General features: G+C 37.7%; 1 protein-coding gene across 2 annotated transcripts in view; it reads left to right on the plus strand.

The window, feature by feature from the left end:
• Positions 1-22,651, plus strand: part of CNOT2 (CCR4-NOT transcription complex subunit 2) — a 93,623-nt gene that overhangs the window by 31,647 nt on the left and 39,325 nt on the right. For both annotated transcript variants that reach the window (XM_086610866.1, XM_086610867.1), the window contains exon 2: positions 22,478-22,600. In XM_086610866.1, coding sequence (XP_086466992.1) covers positions 22,490-22,600 — 111 coding nt within the window. In that variant the 5' untranslated portion in view covers positions 22,478-22,489. The remainder of the gene's footprint in view (positions 1-22,477; positions 22,601-22,651) is intronic.

The raw sequence follows: 22,651 nt of genomic DNA on the forward strand, positions 1-22,651 counted from the left end.
GCAACCTTTGGAAGTAGGAGGAGGACAGCAGCTTGCCTGGTGTCCTGTGTTTTTTTTACAGGACATGGCGGGCTGGGTGTGCACCAGGGCAGTATAGCAGTGCCAGAGATGGCGATCTCTCCTGGTGTGCTTCTCCCATCGCCCCACCATTGGCAAACTGAGGTTTTGGTTGTGTGGTGCAGCCCTGGCACTGGGGCCACACAAGTTACTCAGGGACCACAGGGGTAACTGCTGTGGGCCTGGGCAACTTGGTTGCTTTCTTCAGACAGTTAAGTCCATGTTCAGTGGTAACCACTTTGAATGCGTCCACTAGTGTATCATTGCTTCGGTGATATTTTCAGTGAAGTGTTTTTGTTGAATTGCTTAACGCTGAAGAAAAAGTTTTGCAGAATAACTGTGCACAAATTATTTACCAAATCTACCTTGAAATTTTACTGCTCTTCTGAGATGGGGAACCTTAGGGAAGTATTGTGAGAAGGGATGGTGAAAAATTCTTGGTAGATTTTTATCCTATAGCTGCAATACCCACAACTGATGTTGCTGTGCCTCTTCTGGGCATCACTCTTAATAGTGTGAATGTACCCTTTGACTTTTTGATGGTAAAAAAAAATCATAACTTTATCATTGCATGCAACTGCTGGTTGCTTCACTAGCTTAGGGTCCTGTAATACGGCTCTGTGTTCAAGATTCGAGTGATGTGTTTTTTCAACTACTGATGTAGTTCATTTCTTGTACCAGTTACAATCAGAATGTACTGATTCTGGAGATCCCGAAAGGTCAGAGCTTCTACTTTCCCAGATGTTGTGGGTTTTTTTTTTTTTTCCCTCCCATTATTTCTTCAGTGAACCAAAATTTCTGTCAGGAATGGTTTTTGTTTCCTTCCTTGTCCTTTGGATTTGGAAACACAGATTCTGTGCTTTCAGCTTCTGGTTTTGTTTTTTGCAGTCATCTCTGACAACTGTTGGAGCATGAATTTGGGCTTGTTCCCCTGCTGTCTCAAGGGTGATTCAGAAATATTTCTATCTTTCTTGTAAAGAGGCAAAGTTCTCTTTAAGGTGTATAATAGAAATAGTCGGCTTCTATTCAAGTTTTATTGGGTTTAGCAGAGAATAAAATGCACACAGTTAAGAATAGTTTTGGGGGCATTTGTGATTTCTTATGTGGTTTTCTTGTGAGAGTAATTCTGTATTATTTTTGGAATAACTTGCCTTTACAGGATCAAGGCATCTGTACCTTTCTGTTTGGACAAAAGATCTGTAGATACATTAGATCTGTGTAGCCTTTTAGTTCATGTTGTGAACTCCTTTCTTTTCCTGGAGGAATAAAAGCTTACTCCCAATTATCTTATTTATAGTTCTATCTTTAAAATAAAATTTTGACAGTTAATGACTCCTGTTTTAGTTTGTGTGTGATTATTATTTTTTATTGCATTTGCTTTTTGCTTTAAAACTACGCAGAAACTTTTTATTTTAAATTTATATTATTTTCAGTGCACAAAATGTTTTTAAATGGATTCCCCCCCCCCCCCCCCATTTATGGAACAGTAAGAATTGTAAGAAGCTTGGAAGATAACAATATGTTTTTACTAATAATGTTTTGTTAATCTACTTCATTTACAGGAAGTGGTCATCGGTCAAAATTTGCTTACCTCAGCAGAGACAAAAAATTAATGGGCAAAAGTACAGTGTGTAGGTAGGTAGCTATTTTCAGTGCACTTAAGGTTCTTTGAGGAGAACTTTATTCTAAGGGAGTGGGATAGATATCAAAATGTAAAGTTTTGCTCTTTAAAATGTTCAGGCAGTAGATTCAACAATGAGATGTTGAAGGAAGTGGCTTTGAAGTATATTAACGTGCTCCCTACTTTAATTATATTTTATTAAAAAGTGCTTTGAAATTATGCGTATATGCATTTGTGTGGTAGAGAGAAATTGAAACAAATATACTTACTTTTATGTGTGCTTTTAAAAATTTTGCAAATGTTTTTCTTCAAGATTTGTAAACAAAGTCTTCTTTCTGATACTTTATCCCAAATTTGAACATAACTCACCTAATATAAGTTAGAAAGGGATTGAACACAGGCGTCTTTATTTTGTTGACTGTTGGTGAAATGTAGTGCAATAATTGTCACATTTTGGTATATTCTTTTCTTTTACAATATTCTGTAATCATAACAAAAGTTAGTCAAGGCTTCATGACTGTAACTTTACAGCAGTTGTACGATACAGTGGGTGGGTGGGTTCTGCATTTTGACATGCGAATAACAATCACATTTCATTTATCCTCTTAAAAAAAGAAATAAAATAAATCCTCGATTAAAATTTTCATCTTGACATAGTCTGCTCTGCAATTAAATGTTTTTTGGAATCTCAGTGTTCCTTCAGCTCAAATGGCAAAGACTGAAAAAATCCCTCAAAACAACTTGGTTTTGTTCATATAGAAATGTGTGTTGTTAATAATTATATAGGATATTTCCGGATAGCATTGCATTTAATTCAGTAAAATCATCTTTGAAGATGGAAAGTTCAATTTCAGTACTGTTTTCTTTTATCTTTATATCACTAAAGTAAAAATTCAGTGGCTTTGTTTTTTTATTGCAAGTCTCGAACTGGGGTGCTATGTAATGTAGCCAATTTTTGTATTTATGGCCTGAAAGTACAGTAGGAAGGCGGTGACATTTCTAAATGGGGTATTACGGCATTTTAAAAGTAAAATTTGTTAAATTCCTCTGAGTTAGGAAGGCATTTCAGCGGACTGCAGACTGTCAGTTAGTTAGAGCTTGCGAATTATTGAGGGGGAAAAAAAGAGTGAACATGATAAAAAGACATGAACTTAAAAACATACGAGTTAACTTTGGAGTTTTGCCAAATAGCATGTTAAAGTAGCATGGACGTGTTCCCAGGAACATGTGATGACATGCTTAAGTTCGTTAACATAAGATGAGCAGAAGAGTCAGTAAACCTGAAGAATAGCTTGCTTCTGTGATTACTCTGTTTTACATTTTGGCGATATGTGTTTGAGTTTAATGATATACTGTGGAAGGTCCCAGAAGTCATTTTGAAGAGTTTTTCGTTTCATTTGTCATGTATTGTTTGTTATACTCCGTTAGGCTTCAGTTTTAGGATTTAAATGTGAACGTGAACTTTTCTCCTACACGCTCCTAGCTCTTGTCCCAGAATCCCAAATTGATTGGGAAAAAGTTATACTTGGCACAGGATGGTTTCTTGTTCCTTGGAATAACTTATCAGTGCATTGCTTTTGCTTCCAAGGCAGTCTCCAGACTGTTTTGACTTTCCTAGAGCAAAGCTAGGTAAGAAGTTTACCATTAGAGAACGTGTCTTTTCACTAATAGTTTCTAGAATGATTTTGTGGCAAACCGCGTTTCTCTTCATTCTCCCAGGTAGTGCTTGAAAGAACCTGAGATCTAAGTAGTCTGTAGTGTGGAATTACAGTTCCCTACACAGGTGAAGGCTCAGCTTGGAGAACCAACATGTAAAGTGCAGCAATGGAGTATGCAGACTGGTAACTGGGAGCTTGAGAAGTTGCAGTTCCAAATGTCCTTGGTGTCAGGAAGACAAAAGCTGTCCTGACTTAATTGCTGTGATAAGGAAGGCAGGTGACTGTTCTTGTTTATGAACTTATTTGTTGTCAAGCAGGTAATAGGATCACTTCTTAAAGTTGGAATTCCTTGAGGCAGATGCAGACACCAGGGTATGGGGGGTAAGGACTGGAATAGCTTGGGTGCTCCTAGGTATGTGATTCAGGAGTGGCAGTGCAGCCCTGCTTATTTAAATTTGGACTAGATGTGATACTTCATGAAGCAGTACCAGACAGACCTGTTTTGAAATACTGGATTTACACATGAAAAGTCATTCATTTATTGAGAGTAATCTTCAACTCTGTTCTTTTTGAAATATTAAAATAGGTTTGTCTTGTAAAAGAAACCGGTTGTGCACTCTTCTCTCTCTATTGTCTCTCTTTTTCAGTCTGTAGTGCTTTTGACACCAACAAATTTTACAGAAACCTCTCATAGTGGACTATATTTAATGTATGTTTTGCTCCCCTTAACAGTATTTTAGAACAGAACTTAGAGCAGAGGGATGCTGTTGTGAGAATATTTTCAGACGTGGATTTTCATTTGTGTTAAATCCTTGAGAATAGATTTGTTGCTTTGAACAAGGATGAAGGAATTGTATTTCAGAGACACTGATTTAGAGGGTATATCAGTCCCTATGAACATGCATGGGACGGAGGGAACAAAGTGTAAAATTCTACTTTGTATTAAAGTGTAAGACCAATTATAAAAGTTAGTAGTCTTTATAGAAAGAAACTGGAGAATCCTTGTAGAGAACAGCACGCATGCTCTGCTCTTGAGAAGTTAAGAATCATCAATACCAGAGCAGAAGATCAGATAAGAAATGTTGGAAGTCAGTAAGTTCCCAGAGGGCCTCCTGTCTTCTTATTAGACTAAGCCCCAGCTTTTCCGCCTTGACAGTTTGTAGGATCGCTAAAAATAATCAAGATTTGAAATAATTTTTTTTCTGAAATTTATCAGAATTGTGATAAGAAAGAAAGCAATAATACTGGAAAACAATAACAAAAGGAGGAAAATAAAACTGACCAAGGGTGCACTTTCTATACAGAAAGTGAAAAGCCTAAATGGTTTCATTTTAATCTTTTGTGAATTAATCAGACTATAGGACTTCATGAAGCCCAGAAAAATAAATACACAGAGAAGGCAGAATATTTTCAAATGACTAGGGCTATGCATGCCCAAACAGCTATCTAAGCATTTAATCTAAAGTTCAGCAAATTTATCTTTTTTTTTTTTTTTTGAAGAGGGAGAGACAGAAAAAGAAGAGCTTCAAATAATGCATCTTTTCTCTGTATGTTCTTCATGGCTTGCTGATAGATTCTTTTCCTTTAACGTTATTTTCTCATAGCACGCTTAATTTATTACCCAAAGCACAAATTAACTGACATTGGTCGACATTTTCCTTCTCCGATTGAAATTTTAGACTGAGTGTTAACACTGTATTGAGAAGCATGAGGGTAACAGTAGCTAAGATCTTTTAGTATCCATGGCTTTACTGCGATTTTGTGGACATTGTTTCCTGGTGAGGAGGCAGTTGAGCAGATACAGGAAAACAGCGGAGGAAGGTACTGCGTGGCAGTTTGCACCCTGTGGAGTGAAAGAAGTGGGATGGTTGGTGTGATTACCACCCTGCTGTCCCAGAGGTGGTTGTACCAGCTGTAGGGATGGTTGGACTGGGTATGTAGCAAATCCCGTGCAAATTTCTGTATAACCTGCTGGGAGTAGATTGGTAGTAGTTCACTTGGTACTTGTGTTCTGTAGCTTGTCAGCAGCCCCTCAGGAAAGGGCAAGATGGAAAATCTTACGATGGCAACTGTATTGGCCACCCTAGTTCAATCCACCACTGCATATGATCAGTTATGTGTTATTCTTGCTTAATAGCTTTGTCCATTGTACAAGGATTCATCCGTTTGGTAAAATGAATTTGGACAACAGGGTGCTTGCCTTTCTTTCCTAGTACCTTGATCTTCAAATACAGTTTCTTGCCTGTTAAGATGCTGTAAATTGAGGCTGTGGCTGGTACATTGTCCTACCTTCCATGGCCGTAACCATGTAGCAAAGCTGCCCCGCCTTGCCGGCTGGCTGAAAACTGACCAGCTGAGAGCAGGAGTGTGACAGTAGACGTCCCTGCTGTGAAACCTTCTGCCTTATGGAAGTCCTCCTCAGTGATGATTCAGTGTGGTGAATCTTTAATTTAAAAAAAAAAAAAAATAAAAATAAAATCCTCCTGTGCAGCCCCTTACTGTAAGAACTGTCCATTGAATGTGTAGGCAGCTTCTTTCTGTCACTTCAAAGTGCAGAAACCTTGCTTACCCTCAAATTTTTGTAATTGCAGCCTATAGTGGATCATGGTTATGTGTTTGTATTCCTCCTTACCCATGACCGACTTGCTGTCACTTACTTAGCAACTGATTTTAGAATATCCTAAATAACGTTCCTGTTCTCAAAGAATGTTTTGAGGTTGCCTTCTACCAACCATGAGTAGTATATCTGTTTTTCCTTGTTCTGCTTTCAAAGCTTTTGTCAGATATCTAGTTTATTGAGTCATGTAGACCTTTCTTTGCAGCTGCTTAACAAAATTCTGGTCAGTACTTCAGAAGCAGTGAGTACTAATGAATCCCTCCTTCCAGGAATCTCCAGTTTTGGAGGTAAATGGTTTGTCTGCAACATAATTTGCTTGATAACTGTTTGAGTTCAGATTCCTAAAAATATCATTTGTTTGTGACTGAAATCTTTTCTGCATTTCAGTTAGATGTGGGAGATCCAGCATTCTCGTCAAGTGTTTTTCTGGTTAATAAGCAGAAAGCTTTTGACGTATGATAAATACTCAGTCCCTATAAGGAATATATGGTTTTGACTCTTTTATTCTTACCTATATACATTGAAAGTGTTGCTGTTTCTTAGCTTTTTGAAGATAAACTCTAGGCAGAACTGGAAAAATATACTTTTTTTGTGTATGGCTTGGTTTTGGAAGTTTTGAATCGTGCACAGTGCTGCTCTATGGGCTGTTTACATACACTGCTTCCAGGGACATTTTTCTTTGTAGCAACAAGCATTTTGGTAACTTCACTTTTAACAAGGGGAGAAGGGTTAACAAGAGTGGTAAAGAATATGTTTAGTGCCATAAAAAAAACTTATGGCACCACAGAGATTCAGAAACCATTTTTTTTAATGATGACAGTAATACAGGAGATCAAACATAAAGAATACTGCAGTATTTGTAAATGTTTTTGCCATTTGTAGTTTTTGAGAGCTAATTATTGTAAACTTTCTGTCACTGAAAGAGAGCTGTAAGATGTGGGTGATGTTTTGTTTAATTTAAGAATAGTACAAATTTATGTAACACATAACTGCCTCCAGTTATCTACTATATAGGATCATGATGAAACTTACAACCCTTCATGTTCTCACCAGCCTGATGCTCAGAGAAAGACATATCAATGCCTTTAAAGAATTCATTTGGATTTTGAGAGCAAATTTGATTTTTTTTTTCAGATATTTAATATATAGATAAATATAGTTAACTGACTATATTACATTTTACATTTTGAAAATATGGTAAAGAAATTAGCCTTTTTCTGTCTCTTCTGAACAAGATCTAATGCTGGAACAATGTGTCTTTTTAACAGCAAAACTTTTAAGAGTTCTGCTTCAAGGTTGTGCAGGGTGGGGGAGGGTGGGGAAGGGATTGTATCACTCAAGAAATAGGAACTTTTCCAGGACTTGGCTGACCCTGAGAAGACTTGAAAGAATTTGGCATCAGATTGTGGTGTAATGATTTAAATCACTATATTTTCCCCATCTGCAATACTGGTAAAATGAGTTGAGACTAAAATTGATTGGAGTGTTTTGCTATTGCAACTCTAGATGGAAAGCGTAGTAATGCTGCTGGTCAGGATAACTTTTGAATCTTATGAAACCAGCTGTAGGAAAAGAAAAACTGAAAGTTGAGGTCTTGCATTTGCAAACACTTCACCGACTACAGAGCTTTCGCTGTGAGCAAGACTATATACATTAGCTGAAGATTGAGTAGTCCTGTTTTCAGTAAAAATACTCTTTTTATGAGAACATAATAACGGGAAGTAGTGCCCTGTTGCTTGTTTTACCAGGCTGTTGAGGGACTAAACATTGCCGTCCTGATTGGGAGCTCTAAATACATGCGACCATTTTCTGACAAACTGTGAGGAAGGTATGAGATGGAGGGGACCATCCCGTGTCTGCGGCTTGGATGAGATCTAAGCAACATTTGCAGTCTGAGCTTAGACTGCCAGTTTGAGGTAGCTCTAATTTAAAATGTTGTGGTGTGAAGTCTGTTGCTTCAAAAGGGAATTGCTTTAAAATGAAAAATGACATGTTATTTCAGTTTCTGATATTTGAACAAAGTTTATGGTACATATTGAGCCAAAGTTTTACAATATGGGAGTCTGAATGAAGTCCACCTGCTTAAATGAGAGCTCTCATAGCTAGATTAAATAATTTTTTGACAATCTTCATGGAGAACAGAATGATTGAAAAGGTTTAAGTTAAACGTGTGGAGGATTGGTACAGTGGAAAGGCATGATAGGTGCATTTACTGCTTTCTTAATTTTACTTGGTGATTGTATTTGCGATAGCATTGTAGGGGTCTCAGAGCCTGTAATTTATCTTTTCCAGTGTGGAATAGTATCTAACTCTGAAAATTCTTTAGTAACATTGATTAACACTTAAATAATAATAATAAAAAAAATCAATTAAAAATTGCAGTTCAGCAATTTGAAGTCTTAAATAATTCTGGTACTTTTTCATTATCTTTAAAATAAACTCAGGATTTAATTATTTTTTTTTTTAGGATGGATTGTGTCTTTGTTCTTTAGATATGATGTGAAAACATCAAAGTTGCTTTGTCATGCTTTATTTTATGGCTGAAACCGGTACAGCTGTAATCACAACATAGCCTGGCTGTGTAGTCAGAAGGTTACAAGAAACAGACCCTGGAATATTTTGAGAAACATGTTTCCTAAAGCGACTTAAGGCTTTCATTTAAAAACAAACAAACAAACAACAAAGGATAGAAGTCTTTAATTTTAATTTTGCATTTTTACGTTTGCCCTGAAGAATCACGGTCTTAAGTATGTTTTAGGAGGACACACTAAAAAGCTGTACATGAATGTAACTTTAACCTGTCTCTACTTTTGGGAAATGTTTCTGCTTTTGCAGAACATACCATTAGTCTGGAGAAGGAGAGTCACTGAGAAGCAAGTATACTGCCAGGAAGTTGTGGCAGCTCGTAAATATTTCTTTCTCTTCAAGGATTCAATATATTAAACATACTTAATGTTTTGAATTTTCCAGTTGTATTTTAAGGTAAGACAAGATGTTTGATGTTCTGTGTGTGCAGAATGAATTTTTTGGACAGAATATTCTCAGCTATTTCTATTTTTAGAATACCTCTGGGAAAAAAAAAAGAAACCCAAGCCAAAAGGAACTCTGTGTTTCTTAAAATTCAACATAAAGTAAACATGCTTCAAACAAATGGTCCGCAGCTTATATTAAATACTGTATGTGTGAACATACTGTTAGATATGTCTTTAAAAATTAGTTGTTCTCTTTTTCAGTTGTCTACTATCTTGTGATCCCTTAACAAAAAAAAACCCAAAAACACAACAGCATACCATCCCTTCATCCTCCGTCGGCAAAAGCTAGAGTAGAAATGGATCTAGTACTGATTTACTTAATGTCAACAAAGTCCATCTAACTAATGAAAGAAAAAAAAAAAAATAATTCCTGTTAGTACTCCATTAATCATGATCTACATCTGACTGTATAGTGCGTAATTGCAGGAAATGCTTGGGAAAGCAGAACTTACTTAAAATACGATGTTTTAGATTAACCAAACATGAAAGTTTTGGCTGTATCCAGGAAGAAATAGGTAGGCAATGCTGCTGTCTTAAAAAGTTAATGGAATCGGTTGTTATGCAAAAAAAAAAAAAAAAAAAAAAAAAAAGAAGAAGAAGAAGAAAAGAAAACTACAGTATTCCTGGAAAGAGGAGCCTGTTCAAAATCAACATGGAAATGTCCTGGCTGCAGCGATGGTTACCCTTCTTTTAGCTGAAGCACAGACGCAGAAATCTGGCCTCCTGGCCGAGAGTCTCAGCTGAAAGCAAATAAAAAGTCAAAGGAGTCCTATTCTTTAATTTTTGATCTTCTTTTTCTCTCCTGCAATAGAAAAGATTTGATGTGATGAAAACATCTAAATCCTGAGATCATGAACCAAATTTGAATTACTTTAAAGTTTGTTTTTTCCTCTCGGTTTGTAAGCTTTACCTTCCTGTCTGATATATAGCGTGAAAGTTTTTAAACAGTAAATAAACTAACAAAATATAGTGTGCAGTGAACAGATATAGATTACCTAATAGTTATTGTAACATACATCATTTAATAAGGCTTAATATTTTACAGAAGTACAGATCTAGAAAGTTTATCAATGGGCATTTTTGGCTTCAGGTGAATCAGGTGCGTAGGAACTGTTAAGAAATACTGCTTGAAGAGTATGTAAGGTGATGACTTTACAGAGGAAGCTGGAGGACAGGTGAAATAATAAACAGCTTGGCTTAGATGTGATATGAGGGACGACATCAAGATCAAGAGAAAGGGAAAAAACACTCTTCCAACGAGAGAGCGTGCATATGGTCTTTTTAGTTACTCACTGACAAGGGTATGGACAGTGTCCTCCTAATGCTGCTCAAGAGTCGCTTCTCAGCTGCACTATCAGCACCCATCATCCTTTGCCTGTGAGGCCCAACTGACCCTCATGTTTCTAACTCATCCACTTCTGTCCCCGTGCTACCACCCCATGCCCTGCCAGTGTCCTTGCTGCTGGCAGTCTTCAGTTTTGTGTCCTCTGGAGGGATAAAGCTACCCTAAGACCTTCGGGAATGTTGTTTTCTCTTTCCTCACCACCAGCTTTCCTAGTAAAAGTTTCTGATTTGGCAAATGCAAGAATCTCAATGAATGTTTTGAAGCAGTGTGATGTGGTTTACATGTGAATTAGAAGGCTTTAAATTGTACAAAATGAAGAAAGATGTTTGGCTAACAGTACACAAGCCGTTGGTTTAGTGTGCCGCTTTTATTTAAGGCTATTTTATTTTAATCTCTCTTACCATTTAGGAGGCTTAAGTATATACTTTTTTTTTTTCCTGTTAAGTATAATGTCAGACTAGGCTGGCATGTAACTAAATGTGTAGATGTTTTAAAAGAAGGGAGTGTAACGAAGCTTGCAGATTAATTTTTAGAGTAACACATGGTGGTCTGTTGTGAAGCACCAGAAGTAGACCCTTTGTTTGCAATTGTATTGGCAATCAAACATGCATCTGTCCTCCATAGGGTCAAATGGCTTTTCTTGCTTTCGGTAAGTGGTAGCAAGGAGTTGACTCACAGAACAGTTAAGGCCTCTTTCTTGGGAGGAGTATTGGTTATTAACGTACTAGTTACAATGGGCATAATTCAGAAAAATGGGTACCACCTTATTGCAGTGTAAAAATAGGTTTGTATGTTACTCCAGCAAGGGTTTTCTTTTGTTTTTATAACTTCATAGGGGACTCATCAACATAAAAGGTTTCTGAGATGCTCTGTTTTAATGAAACCTTTATATCATTTATGGGAGCAATTATCTCTGCTTCACAAATGGGACCTTAGTGAGAGCATTTGCCTGGCTTGGACTGGATTAGCACCTGGTTTTCCAGGTTAAGCTCAGTTGGTCCATGTGTGCATCATCCAAGTTGTTGTTTGTGGAAAAAAGTGTTGAGTGGCCAGCAGTGGTATCAAACATCAGAGAGAGCAAATATGTCATGTTGATATTGAAGCTGTAATACTTAGTAGAGAGGAAATATTTTAGCATAGCAGATCTCTCTGTTGTGAAGCTAGAGGCTGACCTACTTAGTCTTAATAAACTTCCTGTTCTTATTGCTCTTAAACATATATTTTGTGAGTACATGATGAATAAAGAATACCAATACTGTTAAAGTTTCATTTTGGTTTTTTTTTTTCTTTTTTTTTTTTTTTTTCTTAAGCTGTTCTGAGCTTCTCATCAAAAACAATACTTAATTTCTTTATGTTTTTCCCATGTTTGCCCTGTCTGGGGATTCTATGGATTAAGATGTTAGAATTTCAAACTTGGTTTACTGCCTGTGTGATTATCACTTAACCTGCTTAATTCTCTTTATAGGAGTGCATTTATGTCCCTTGAGGTTCTTTTTCTCTGCTGTATAGCTATGCATGTATTATGGAATATATACTAGTAAAACAACTGTCTTGTTTCAGCGCATTCTAGCAGAGGAGTATGGTAAGGAGAGGGCTGATAGTACCAGTACTCCAACAGGAGGCTGGCATTTCCCTGTTGAAATCCCCTGTTCTCTTTTGCTTAAATTGCAACAGTTTTTTTCAGGCTGAAATGTCTTGTTCCCAGTATCTGCTTCACCTCCTTGTCTTGCACCCCTCCTTGAGTTTTCAGCTGAAGTTACTTAAATTATAACTAGTTCTAAGATGTATTTCATACAGAAATGAGTTTTAAGAATAGGAAATAAAAATTTCTTCAACTGTTGACTTTTTTTGTCACACTTTCCTTTTTTGCCTCCACGAGAAATGCATAGAACCTGTCACAGTTCTAAGTCTCTGAGAAGAACAATTTGTGCTTTGTATGATTTTATTTTATGGGTTCATTTCTCCAGTTACCTGATCCAGCTTTCAGACTGCACATACAACCTGTGAGTTTGGCCATACACAGAATTTGATGCAGCAGAATTCTGCTGAACACAGAAACTGCATTTTAATAAATTTATTCTGAATATTGCGATGTTTAAGAAAATGCTGAATTCTAACCTTGTTCTTTGGGGACTGGAAGGGGTGATAGGATTTTGTTATTTCTGAAGAACTTAGTGCAGTAGCTGATTTCCTAATCTTTGAAAGCTGGACTTTATCATTGTACATACCCTAATAATAACTCTCTAGAGTGCATCTGAGTAGATATAGAATTTCCAACTGGGAAAATACCTTTTTTGTTGCTTTGTGATATATGGGATTTTTTAATAAAACAAATAAAAAGGTAAGGCTAGGCATACGAGAAAATTAAAATAGATTAACTTGCTGAATTAGAGTATATCGTATTATAATTTGTTTTGAAAGGGTAACTTCTGAAATACAGCAAACTTGTTTCATCTACAGCAAAATACGTGAAAGCACTAATGCAGTCTATATGGCAAACTGCAATGTTGTTCAATTGCAAAATCAATTTTTGATTACAACTGCAAGTAGTTTTCAACCAGTGCATTTCTGAATTACCTAATGGGATGAGTCAAAGGTTATCAAACAATAGAAGATAGGAAGTTACTGTTCTGATACCTTCTAATGGCAATTTTTATTATGAATAAGATGCAAAATACTGGTGGAGAAAAAATCATAGAATAAAATTCTGAGGATCCTGGAGAAGTTCTGAGAATATTTGAAGCAAATTTGATTTTCTTTCCAGAATGGAATTTTGATTTATGCTTATGTATTTACAAACTTGACAACTGAGTTTCTCCTTTCTAAGACTGACCAATTTCCTTATTAACCAAATACCAGTTTCATAGACAGGTTTACTGTAATAGTTTCTAGAAATGCAAGTTTGCTTATCAGTTATTTTATGTGCTGCTTTTCTTCTTGTTTTATGGGTTTTGCTTTGTTTTCCTATGACAACATAGGTACTTCAGAAGCCTGTTTGGTTTCTGAATTTAATTTTGGTTAAGTTTGGTTTCTTACTGTAACTTTTTTCTTTGATGGTATTCTCTAAAGACATCAGTAATAAATGTGGTACATGAATAGTGTATATATAGCTGATAATTGTTGTGATGGGTCATCAACTGAGAACTTACTCTGTAAGTCACTTTTTGTTCATAAATTGAGCAAGTTTCTTTTTTAAAAAAATGCTATGCCCGAAGAGTGTCTTGGGTAGATAATAGGTATATAATAGGAGTATGCCAGTACTTTTTTTTTTTTTTTTTGTGATTCTTCCTGTTGTTCACTGCAGTATTGAGTTTTAAAGTATGAGCCAACATATTGCCCCCTAAATTTACTGGCACAATTATCACTTCTTTCTAAAAAGCAATCATCTTTTGAGGTGAAAATTTAGAGTTGAAGGGCACTGCACAGCCAAGTGTATAGTGTTTCACAACAGTAAGTCAGAAGTGCGATGTTAAATCTAGAACCACTCTTAGTCTTGAATGGGACTGTAAATACTCCAGATGACTGGAAGCATGAAGATGAGAGAAAGTGAGTAAATATACTCATGTTTTAAATGGGCTGTTGAAGGTGGTATATCGATTTTTTTTCTTCCTTACTATTATTGAGTAAATAATATTGTTTATAATAGTATCGGACAAGTAATCGTTGTTCCTGATCAACAAAATTATTGAACTATGTCTTTGACAGATAGTCTAGCTGCGTGTTTTTACGATACGTGTGTGAGTCTGTGTGTAGCGTGATGAGTCAGGACTTGCGACTGCGTTGCCATGTTTACTAAGGGCACGCTCCTACTTCTCCACTAAATAAGGTGGAGTTTGTCTAGCATCTTCCTGGTTTCTCCCACGGCTGCCCTCAATTACATTCTAGTTCTAGTTCCTTGGCTCTTCTGGTCACTTTTGCAGATCCCTTGCTGCCTTTTCTCATCTTTGAAATGTCTTTCTTGTTGTATTTGGATATTGTTGGATGGCGTGTCTGAAGATGATTTTCTGAGTGAGTGAATCTTATTGATCAGACCCATAAAAGGCATCCACACAGCTTAGTGCAAAGTCTTATCTCCAACCACTGTCCGTTTCTCACATCTTCCAGATTTTGTCCCTCTGCTGAGTAGGAATAGAACCTCCGGGAATCTGTCCCAGGATGGGCATGGTGTGAACTATGCTGTGAACCCAGACGGAGCTTCTCGTAATCTCAATTTTCGAGTTTAGCTTTAGTAATTTCAGTATTGGTTTCTTTTTATTTTAATGTAGCATAATTTTTCTTGTTCTTCTTGTGCTGCTTTATTTCAAGAGTGTTTTAAAATTTCATTTTGCAATAGTTAAGGATGGTTAAAGGTTTAAAACAGTTTGCATGTAAATCTTGGTCAGGGGAATTTCTGTGGCTTGTTTAATGTTACGGACTGCACTTTCCTGACATAGTTTGCTTGCAGCAGAGATTCACAGTTTTAGTGTAGCTTTTGAAAGCATAATAATGCTTTATAGAACATTTGAAAAATTTTACCTTGTAGATGGCTGTTCTTGAGAATGTGAGCAGAGGATAGTCTAAAGTCATAACTATATGTTCTTTATTTCCTTCATTCTTGAAATTTTTGTCTGCAGTTCTTGCATAGTAGTCGCTATGCATCTTGCCTGTCATGTTATTTCCATTTTGAAAGGAAAGACCATACAGTGTTTTAAGTAGACTGGTTATATCTTGAACTACTTTTGAGACTTGACCTAATTAAGTCTGTAAATCGAATAATTGCTTTATGGCTGTTATTTTCTACTGTGTTCTGTGAATTTGGAAAATAATCGATTTATGAACCATATGACACAAATACTATGAGATTATTCTAAAGGCTATCCAACCTTCAAGTTTTTTGGCAGATTTTGTGGCAGATTTCTGTCTCAGATACATTGTGGTGGTCTTCATTTCAATCTTCCATATTTCTGAGATGGAAATTTTAAAATACTTATGTAAGTTAAAAGAATATAAAGCCAGCAATCGAAGATGGACAAAACACGTATTTTACTATTGTATTCTTACAGAGTACAAATCTGTGCCAGTATTAAGCTCATCAAGGAAAAAGACTTTGTGACAAAAAAAATAATATAGTGAAATGTTCCGTTTCTCCATGTTTATGTACTGTTGGTACTACAAAAGTTGTTGTTTGAAGGGCTGCTGTTGCATAAGTATATAGTATACTGTTAGAGATTATATCAGTCACCTTGGAGAAATGGAGTGACAGTAATTGTGAAAGGAAATGAGGGAACAAAGGATCTCAACTTCCAGTTTTGTTTTATCTTTCATCCTGAAAATAAAATGTATGTATTTGTACTGGTGTATGTTTCATGGTGTTTTTTTAATAGCTATAACTTATCGCTAAAGGCTTGGGATTTGAGAGATCATTTGTATCTAGCAAGTCGGGAGTATATATTCTCTTGTATATCTGTTCCAATTTGGGCCAAATATGAATTATCTTTTAGAAATAGGATCATAAATAGTAGCAGTTTTTACTGTAAATTGAATTTATGCTACCTTATACCAACTGGTGGAGTTCCAAACTCTATATTTTGACTTAAATTACAGGCTGATTTTGTGGTTACAAGCATGTGACTTTTGATAGACACTTATTTTTTGAGACATTTACTTTTTACTGAAAGACTCATTAAGGGTCAATTTTGAAGATACTTTGGATATACAAGTATGTTACCTTACGTGAAAACATTGATTTATAACAGAAGAGAAAAATAGAGTAAACTGGGGCCAGTGCTATTTAACATCTTTGTTGGCCACATGGAGAGTGGGATCGAGTGCACCCTCAGCAAGTTTGCTGATGACACCAAGCTGTGTGGTGTTGTGGACACACTGGAGGGAAGGGATGCCATCCAGAGGGACCTTGACAGGCTGGAGAGGTGGGCCTGTGAGAACCTCATGAAGTTCAACAAGGCCAAGTGCAAGGTCCTGCACGTTGATCAGGGCAATCACAAGTACAGGCTGGGCAGAAAATGGCTTGGGAGCAGCCCTGATGAAAAGGACTTGGGAGTGCTGGTGGATGAGAAGCTCAACATGAGCCGGCAATGTGCACTGGCAGCCCAGAAAGCCAACTGTATCCTGGGCTGCATCCAAAGAAGCATGGCCAGCAGGTTGAGGGAGGTGATTCTGCCCCTCTACTCTGCTCTTGTGAGACCCCACCTGGAATACTGCATTCAGCTCTGGAGTCCCCAAGACAGGAAGGACATGGAGCTGCTGGAGCAAGTCCAGAGGAGGACCACGAAGATGATCCAAGGGCTGGAGCACCTCTGCTATGAAGACAGGCTGAGAGAGTTGAGGCTGTTCAGCCTGGAGAAGAGAAGGCTCCGGGGTGATCTTATAGCAGCCTTCCAGTACCTAAAGGGGGCCTACAGGAAAGCTGGAGAGGGACTTTTTACAAGGGCATGTAGTGATAGGACAAGGGCCAATGGCTTTAAACTGAAAGAGGGCAGATTTAGATTAGATATAAGGAAGAAATTCTTCCCTCTGAGGGTGGTGAGGCACTGGAACAGGTTGCCCAGAGAAGTTGTAGATGCTTCATCCCTGGAAGTGTTCAGGGCCAGATTGGATGAGGCTTTGGGCAACCTGATGTAGTGGAGGGTTTCCCTGCCCATGGCAGGGGGGTTGAAACTAGTTGATCTTTGAGGTCCCTTCCAACCCTAACCGTTCTATGATTCTGTTAACTTTGCTTAGTAAGACCTGAACAGCAACATCAGAACCCTTAGTATATAGATGGGTGGAAGCTCTGTAACATCAAACTGAGTCTACAACTTCTGATGCTCTCACATAATGATGGTGTGCATGTTGACAAATACCATGGTCATTGGAGGAGCAGGAAAGGGAAGAGATTGCTGAAATTGCTAAAGTGGTTTCTTTTTTTGAAACTTGTATTACTGTATATAGTTTTCATCTCTCGTAGAGATGGTGAGTTTAATCATTTGTAATGCAATGATCAATTTTTCTGCTTTATGTAAAATTAAAAATATTCATTCTCAAGAAAGATTTTGTAGTATCCTCTTAGTTTAGAGTTGGCTACGTTAATGTCATAAGTCAGCTCTCCTTGGGCACTCCCTATAGTAATATTGCAAAACAGAAACATAATTAGTTTTCATATTTTAATATTATAATTTGCTTCAGGTTGTTAAACTAATTTAATGTACAATCATAGCATCACTTTATAAGTGATTGTAGAGAAGATCTTTTTGTAGCTTAAGATGACAAAAATTTTAATCATTTTTCCTTACAAATTCTATGTCAACCTGTTTTCAGTTATGGCTAACAAACAAGTTTTTGTGTGCTGAAGTATGCTCTACTGCAGTGTTTCTTGCAGTGAAAAGGATTTTTCTTGAAATCTGTTGGGATGGTTGGTTGGTTTTTAAGTAAGTGTTGTTGGGTGATGTGTGTTACGTACTCAGTTGAAGGATAAAGGTCAATGACTGCAGCAATCTGCTTATTAGATGCATCGAGTTCTTTAAAATTTGTATGGTGCTTTTAGTTCCCCCGTAGTGACTGTTGTTAGGAAATGTTCCACAGAAGTATTTATTTTGGGTTTGTGACTGCATTTTGCTTGGTTAACATAAACCTGAAGTTGTGGGCAAATCTGATTTTTAAACACATGTGCTTGTGCTTTGCAGGAAGCACTTGTGTTCATCTGATCAGAATTGGGCATGGTTTGTGGCAGCATGGCTGGTTAGCTCTCTGAACTCCAGCCGAACATGTAGCTCCTTCCTCTGTTACCACAAATGCTTTCTATAATAATATTTGAATGTGGGTCTACCAATGGAAGTTGTAAGTACTTTTGCATTATTCTACCAAAGGACGGATTGACAGAAGTACACCATTTTTACATTTTTCATTAATGGTTACACTGCCAGTGTGTCTTGTGCAACAGAGGACTGAGTTCCCACAGTAGAACAGAAAAAGTAGTTACGGGATTGGGAGAGGTTTCTGTGTGAAATTAGGCTGAGCAGACAGGAATTCTCTACTTAACAAAATTGCCATGCAACTGGAGTACCACTTCTGTGAGATTGTGTTGGCTTAAATGTGTGTGTGTATATAGGTTTATATATATGAATGAGGGACCAAAATACAAGAGCTGATTTCTGCCTTTCACCTCATCAGTCTAGACCCTGTGCAGGTACAAAACCTCAAGTCACTGTTACTTTCCAAAGGGTTTAAAATGTATTTATAAGCGCTGCATGAACTTTGCCATGTTTACTTTTATAGCTGATTGGACACTGATCTATCTGTCTAGGAAAAAGGAGCTGCAGTCTTTGTGTGTGAGGTTTCCTGATGCCTTCCATTGGAGAGGGATTTTTTACAAGGGCATGTAGTGATAGGACAAGGGCCAATGGCTTTAAACTGAAAGAGGGCAGATTTAGATTAGATATAAGGCAGAAATTTTTCCCTCTGAGGGTGGTGAGGCAGTGGAACAGGTTGCCCAGAGAAGTTGTAGATGCCCTATTCTTGGAAGTGTTCAAGGCTAGGTTGGATGAGGCTTTGGGCAACCTGGTGTAGTGGAGGGTTTCCCTGCCTGTGGCAGGGAGGTTGGAACTAGTTGATCTTTGAGGTCCCTTCCAACCCTAACCATTCTATGATTCTTCTTGTCCTAAGAAACAAGAAAAAAAAGTTCCATCCGCAGATCTGCCTGCGTTTGGCACAGCCTCAGTTATTCTCACACCTTCTTACAGATAGTACTGCAAGAGCGTTTTTTCAATATCTGTGCATACACTTCTAGCATGACTGACTAATAATTATTTTAGTTAATACTGGAATAAGTTAATGTGGATAGGAAGATGCCTGCTGCTAACTAGACAACCATCTGACGCTGTCATTGCATAAACCTGCTGTAATACTATAAAAGTCTGCATGGGGATAGGTGCTATGATTCAGAAGTTTGCCATCCGTTTACTCTCACCAATGACTACTGAGAAGTAGATAAATTGGCTGCCGTGTTAGCAGAAGAAGAAGGAAGAAGCAAGCAGCCTGGCTATGGCAGCTGCAGCTTCAGTCTTTAATCCCAGTTCCTGCCCTTTCAGTTACTGGTCTTTAGCAGCTGCCTTGTTTTATCGACCTGTTGGTTTTGCAATAGGGCTGGACAGCAGCGTGACTTCTAACACCACATTTCTCTGGTGTGAATCCGTGGTTCACCCTGAGAACAAGTGGTGGTTCTCTCTAGTGCAATGAAATGCTGTCAGGGGTGCAGGCAGCTGCCAGAATGGCCTCCAGCGCCTGTGCCGTTTCCCTCGGAGGGAGCGCGGACAGCTTGAGCACTGCACGCGACTGCTTTGCTTGGCAACACAGAACAGCACAGCTGAACGGCACGGAATCACTTACAAAAATCGTGCTGTGAAGAAGTGTCAGTCTCTGCAAAAAGTTTTTGAGGGTCTTCAGAGCAGTGGGGCGCAGCGATGCAGCTGGGTTGCAGGCGAGGCTTCTCCACCCTTCCCCTCTTCCCCTGCAGCTGCAGCCTGCGATGCGCTGCTCTGCTCTCTGGAGTCCAGCAGCATGGTCCTCTTAGTTACTGTGCAGAAATATGGGTTGCCAATAAAAATATAAATATTTAATCCATCTAATTATTTAAAACCTTTTTATTTCTTTTTTCCTTTTAATAACTGTGTTCTTGTAAGACTCCATATTAATATCAGTGCACTTCATCAGTCTTCAGGGCATAATCTTGACTAGTTTGTGAGCCGCTGTCTTATACACTTATCAGTTTAGGAAATAATCTTTTAGACAATCTAAATTTAGTGGAGAGTGTTTGAAGTATCTTTCAACTTTTCGGTATGTAGACTTCATATTCGGACATACTAGCTTCCTTGCAGCAGCTTTAAACAAATATTTTCAGACTGGAAGCTCTGACCTTACCCCACTGACTCAGAAATCTTTACGGTGTGTGTGTGTAGCCAGCCATGCATAAACCTTTGTGGAAATAAGACCAAAAGCTATGGGGTCAAAGAAAGAAACATTTTTTTTCCTTTTATATAGTTCCTGTACTGTAGCTCAGGGTTAGGTATTACATTAGTACAGTATTGTGTACACTTCAGTGACTTGCTTTCTATCCCAATTAAATTTTGTTTTTCTGATGATGCATGACAAGAGAAGGTTATGTGGCAAAAAACAATTTCTTCTTTTATCCCAGGTATTGTTAAAGGAACACCAAAAAATTCTTTGGGACTTGTGAGAAGCTGCCTTTTACTTTCTCAAGAGTAGTAGTTGGTTGAGACACTGAGCTTTTCCTCATTGCTTGGCATAGCTTCACCAAAGAATTTTACTATCCTTTTTACAGCGGTTAAAGGCAACTGCTGGTCCCTCCGCACTTTACTGAGGCAGAGCAAAGGACAAGATAATCCCCTTAGCCTGTTAAATGCTCCATCCCATCTGGTAGGTGATAATTGCATTGTAAGGGGATTAGCACAGTGGGACATGCTTACAGTGTAATGAAAGCTTTACTACAAGTGTGAAAGTCAGCTGAATGCATTCGAGCAGTTTGAGACCTTATATTTGCACATTTTTGTAAATATCATGAAATACAAGTTTCATTTGGAGAAGATGTGCAGTACCTTTACATACCGTCACGTGTGTGTAGTATTATAAATTTGTTTTTACGATATCAGTAGTCTAAATATCTGAAACACTGTTGTAGGAGTAGTTTTTAGCTGAACGTTTAGGGCAATTCTGTCATTATAGCTATATTAAATGCATCCCAAGTCTTGACTTTACTTTTACTCAAAACTCCTACGACTTTGAAATCATGTGGTTAAGTTGTTTTTAGTATAGGAGCTCCCATGTTATTAAACACTGCCTAGAAATCTTCCTCAGTAAAGGTGAAATTTGAATAAGCCACACTGAGGAATATCAGAGTAATTTTGTGTCAGTAGGGATAAGAGGATTTCAAGCTGAAAGTAGCTCTCCTTGCAGCCAACCAGAATAAATAATTCAAAATTTCAATTTCAAGCATGAACCTAAGGTAGGGGAGAACAACTCTCTTAAAAAGAAAAAAAAATTTGTCATATGTCTCTAAGTTCAGCTAATGCTGTCAGTAGTGAAGATAGTAAATCTTAGGGCTCAGAGCATTTCATAAGCTAACTGTAACTTAGCTTCCTTACCTTTCAAGGTGTTAAAGATCTGTTTGAAGGTATGTTGTGTAGGGCGGTAGCTCAGGGTCGATTACCATCCTGTTGGCTGCACTCTCTCCAGTCTCCGCATATGGTACAAGAAACTGGCTGAGTTGCTCAGTGCTGACCAGTATGTGCCGTTTTGCAGGTTTGAACATTGACCTGTTAGGTTAAACCAGGGCTTGGTTAGCCCACACTGTGCCGTGATAGCCAGATAGATGAGAGAATTAATAGAGGCATGTGTATCTTTACGTAAATAAGAGTCAGGTGTGTAAATATGCACTGCATGCGGTAGGTGCTTTAGCGATGTTGTATGACCTTGCTGCGGGATTAAGTTTTCTAATGAATTAAGGTTCTGTGACCAGTTGCGTGGTTGCTGTTTTTCTCGTTTCCAGTTCCTGACTTAGCAGCTCTGACTGCATGTGCGCCTGTGGGAGTAAGGGCAAAGTAAAATCTAGTGGGTTTTTATGGGCCATCTGCAGTAACTTTGCCAGTCTGTGATGAGGTTGTTGAGTGTAGATAGTCCACCTTCTCTTGCTTAATCATGGCTCTGAGTTCACAGAGTCGAGCAGAAAGCTGCTTTTCCAAAGTTGTGATGATGAGACATGGAAGTGATTTCACAGATTTTTATTTTTCTTCTTTGAGATTGAAAGTGTTTACCTGAGGAGAGGAAAATTTGAGAATTTGCTCTCTTTTCTGATATTCTGTAATTAAATAAACCTGAGTGAAAGGTCATGAGACTCAAAACACAACCAACACTCCTCAAAAATGTGAAGTGTGTCCTCTCTCCCCACCTCAGTCCTTTCTGAAATGTGAGTTTGTCACATGAAAATCCCACTTGAAAGAACCATTACATTGGCAATATTACATAAAATATTTTTAAAGAGGAATTTTCAGATGTTTAGAAACTTTTTTTAACAATCCTTACATATGTATAAATTGTATACTAAGTATGTATAAAACCAAATCATGTATTCATATAATCAATTTTTTTCTTATTTAGGTGACAAACAGCATGTTTGGTGCTTCAAGGAAGAAGTTTGTAGAGGGGGTTGATGGTGACTACCATGAGGAGAACATGTACTACAGCCAATCATCGATGTTCCCACATCGATCAGAAAAAGATGTAAGTTGAATAAACTTGTCTTTTCCCATTTCAATAGCGAGATAGCTTCAA

The sequence above is a fragment of the Tauraco erythrolophus genome, chromosome 4 (genome assembly GCF_009769465.1).
Source record: "Tauraco erythrolophus isolate bTauEry1 chromosome 4, bTauEry1.pri, whole genome shotgun sequence".
Lineage (NCBI taxonomy): Eukaryota > Metazoa > Chordata > Aves > Musophagiformes > Musophagidae > Tauraco > Tauraco erythrolophus.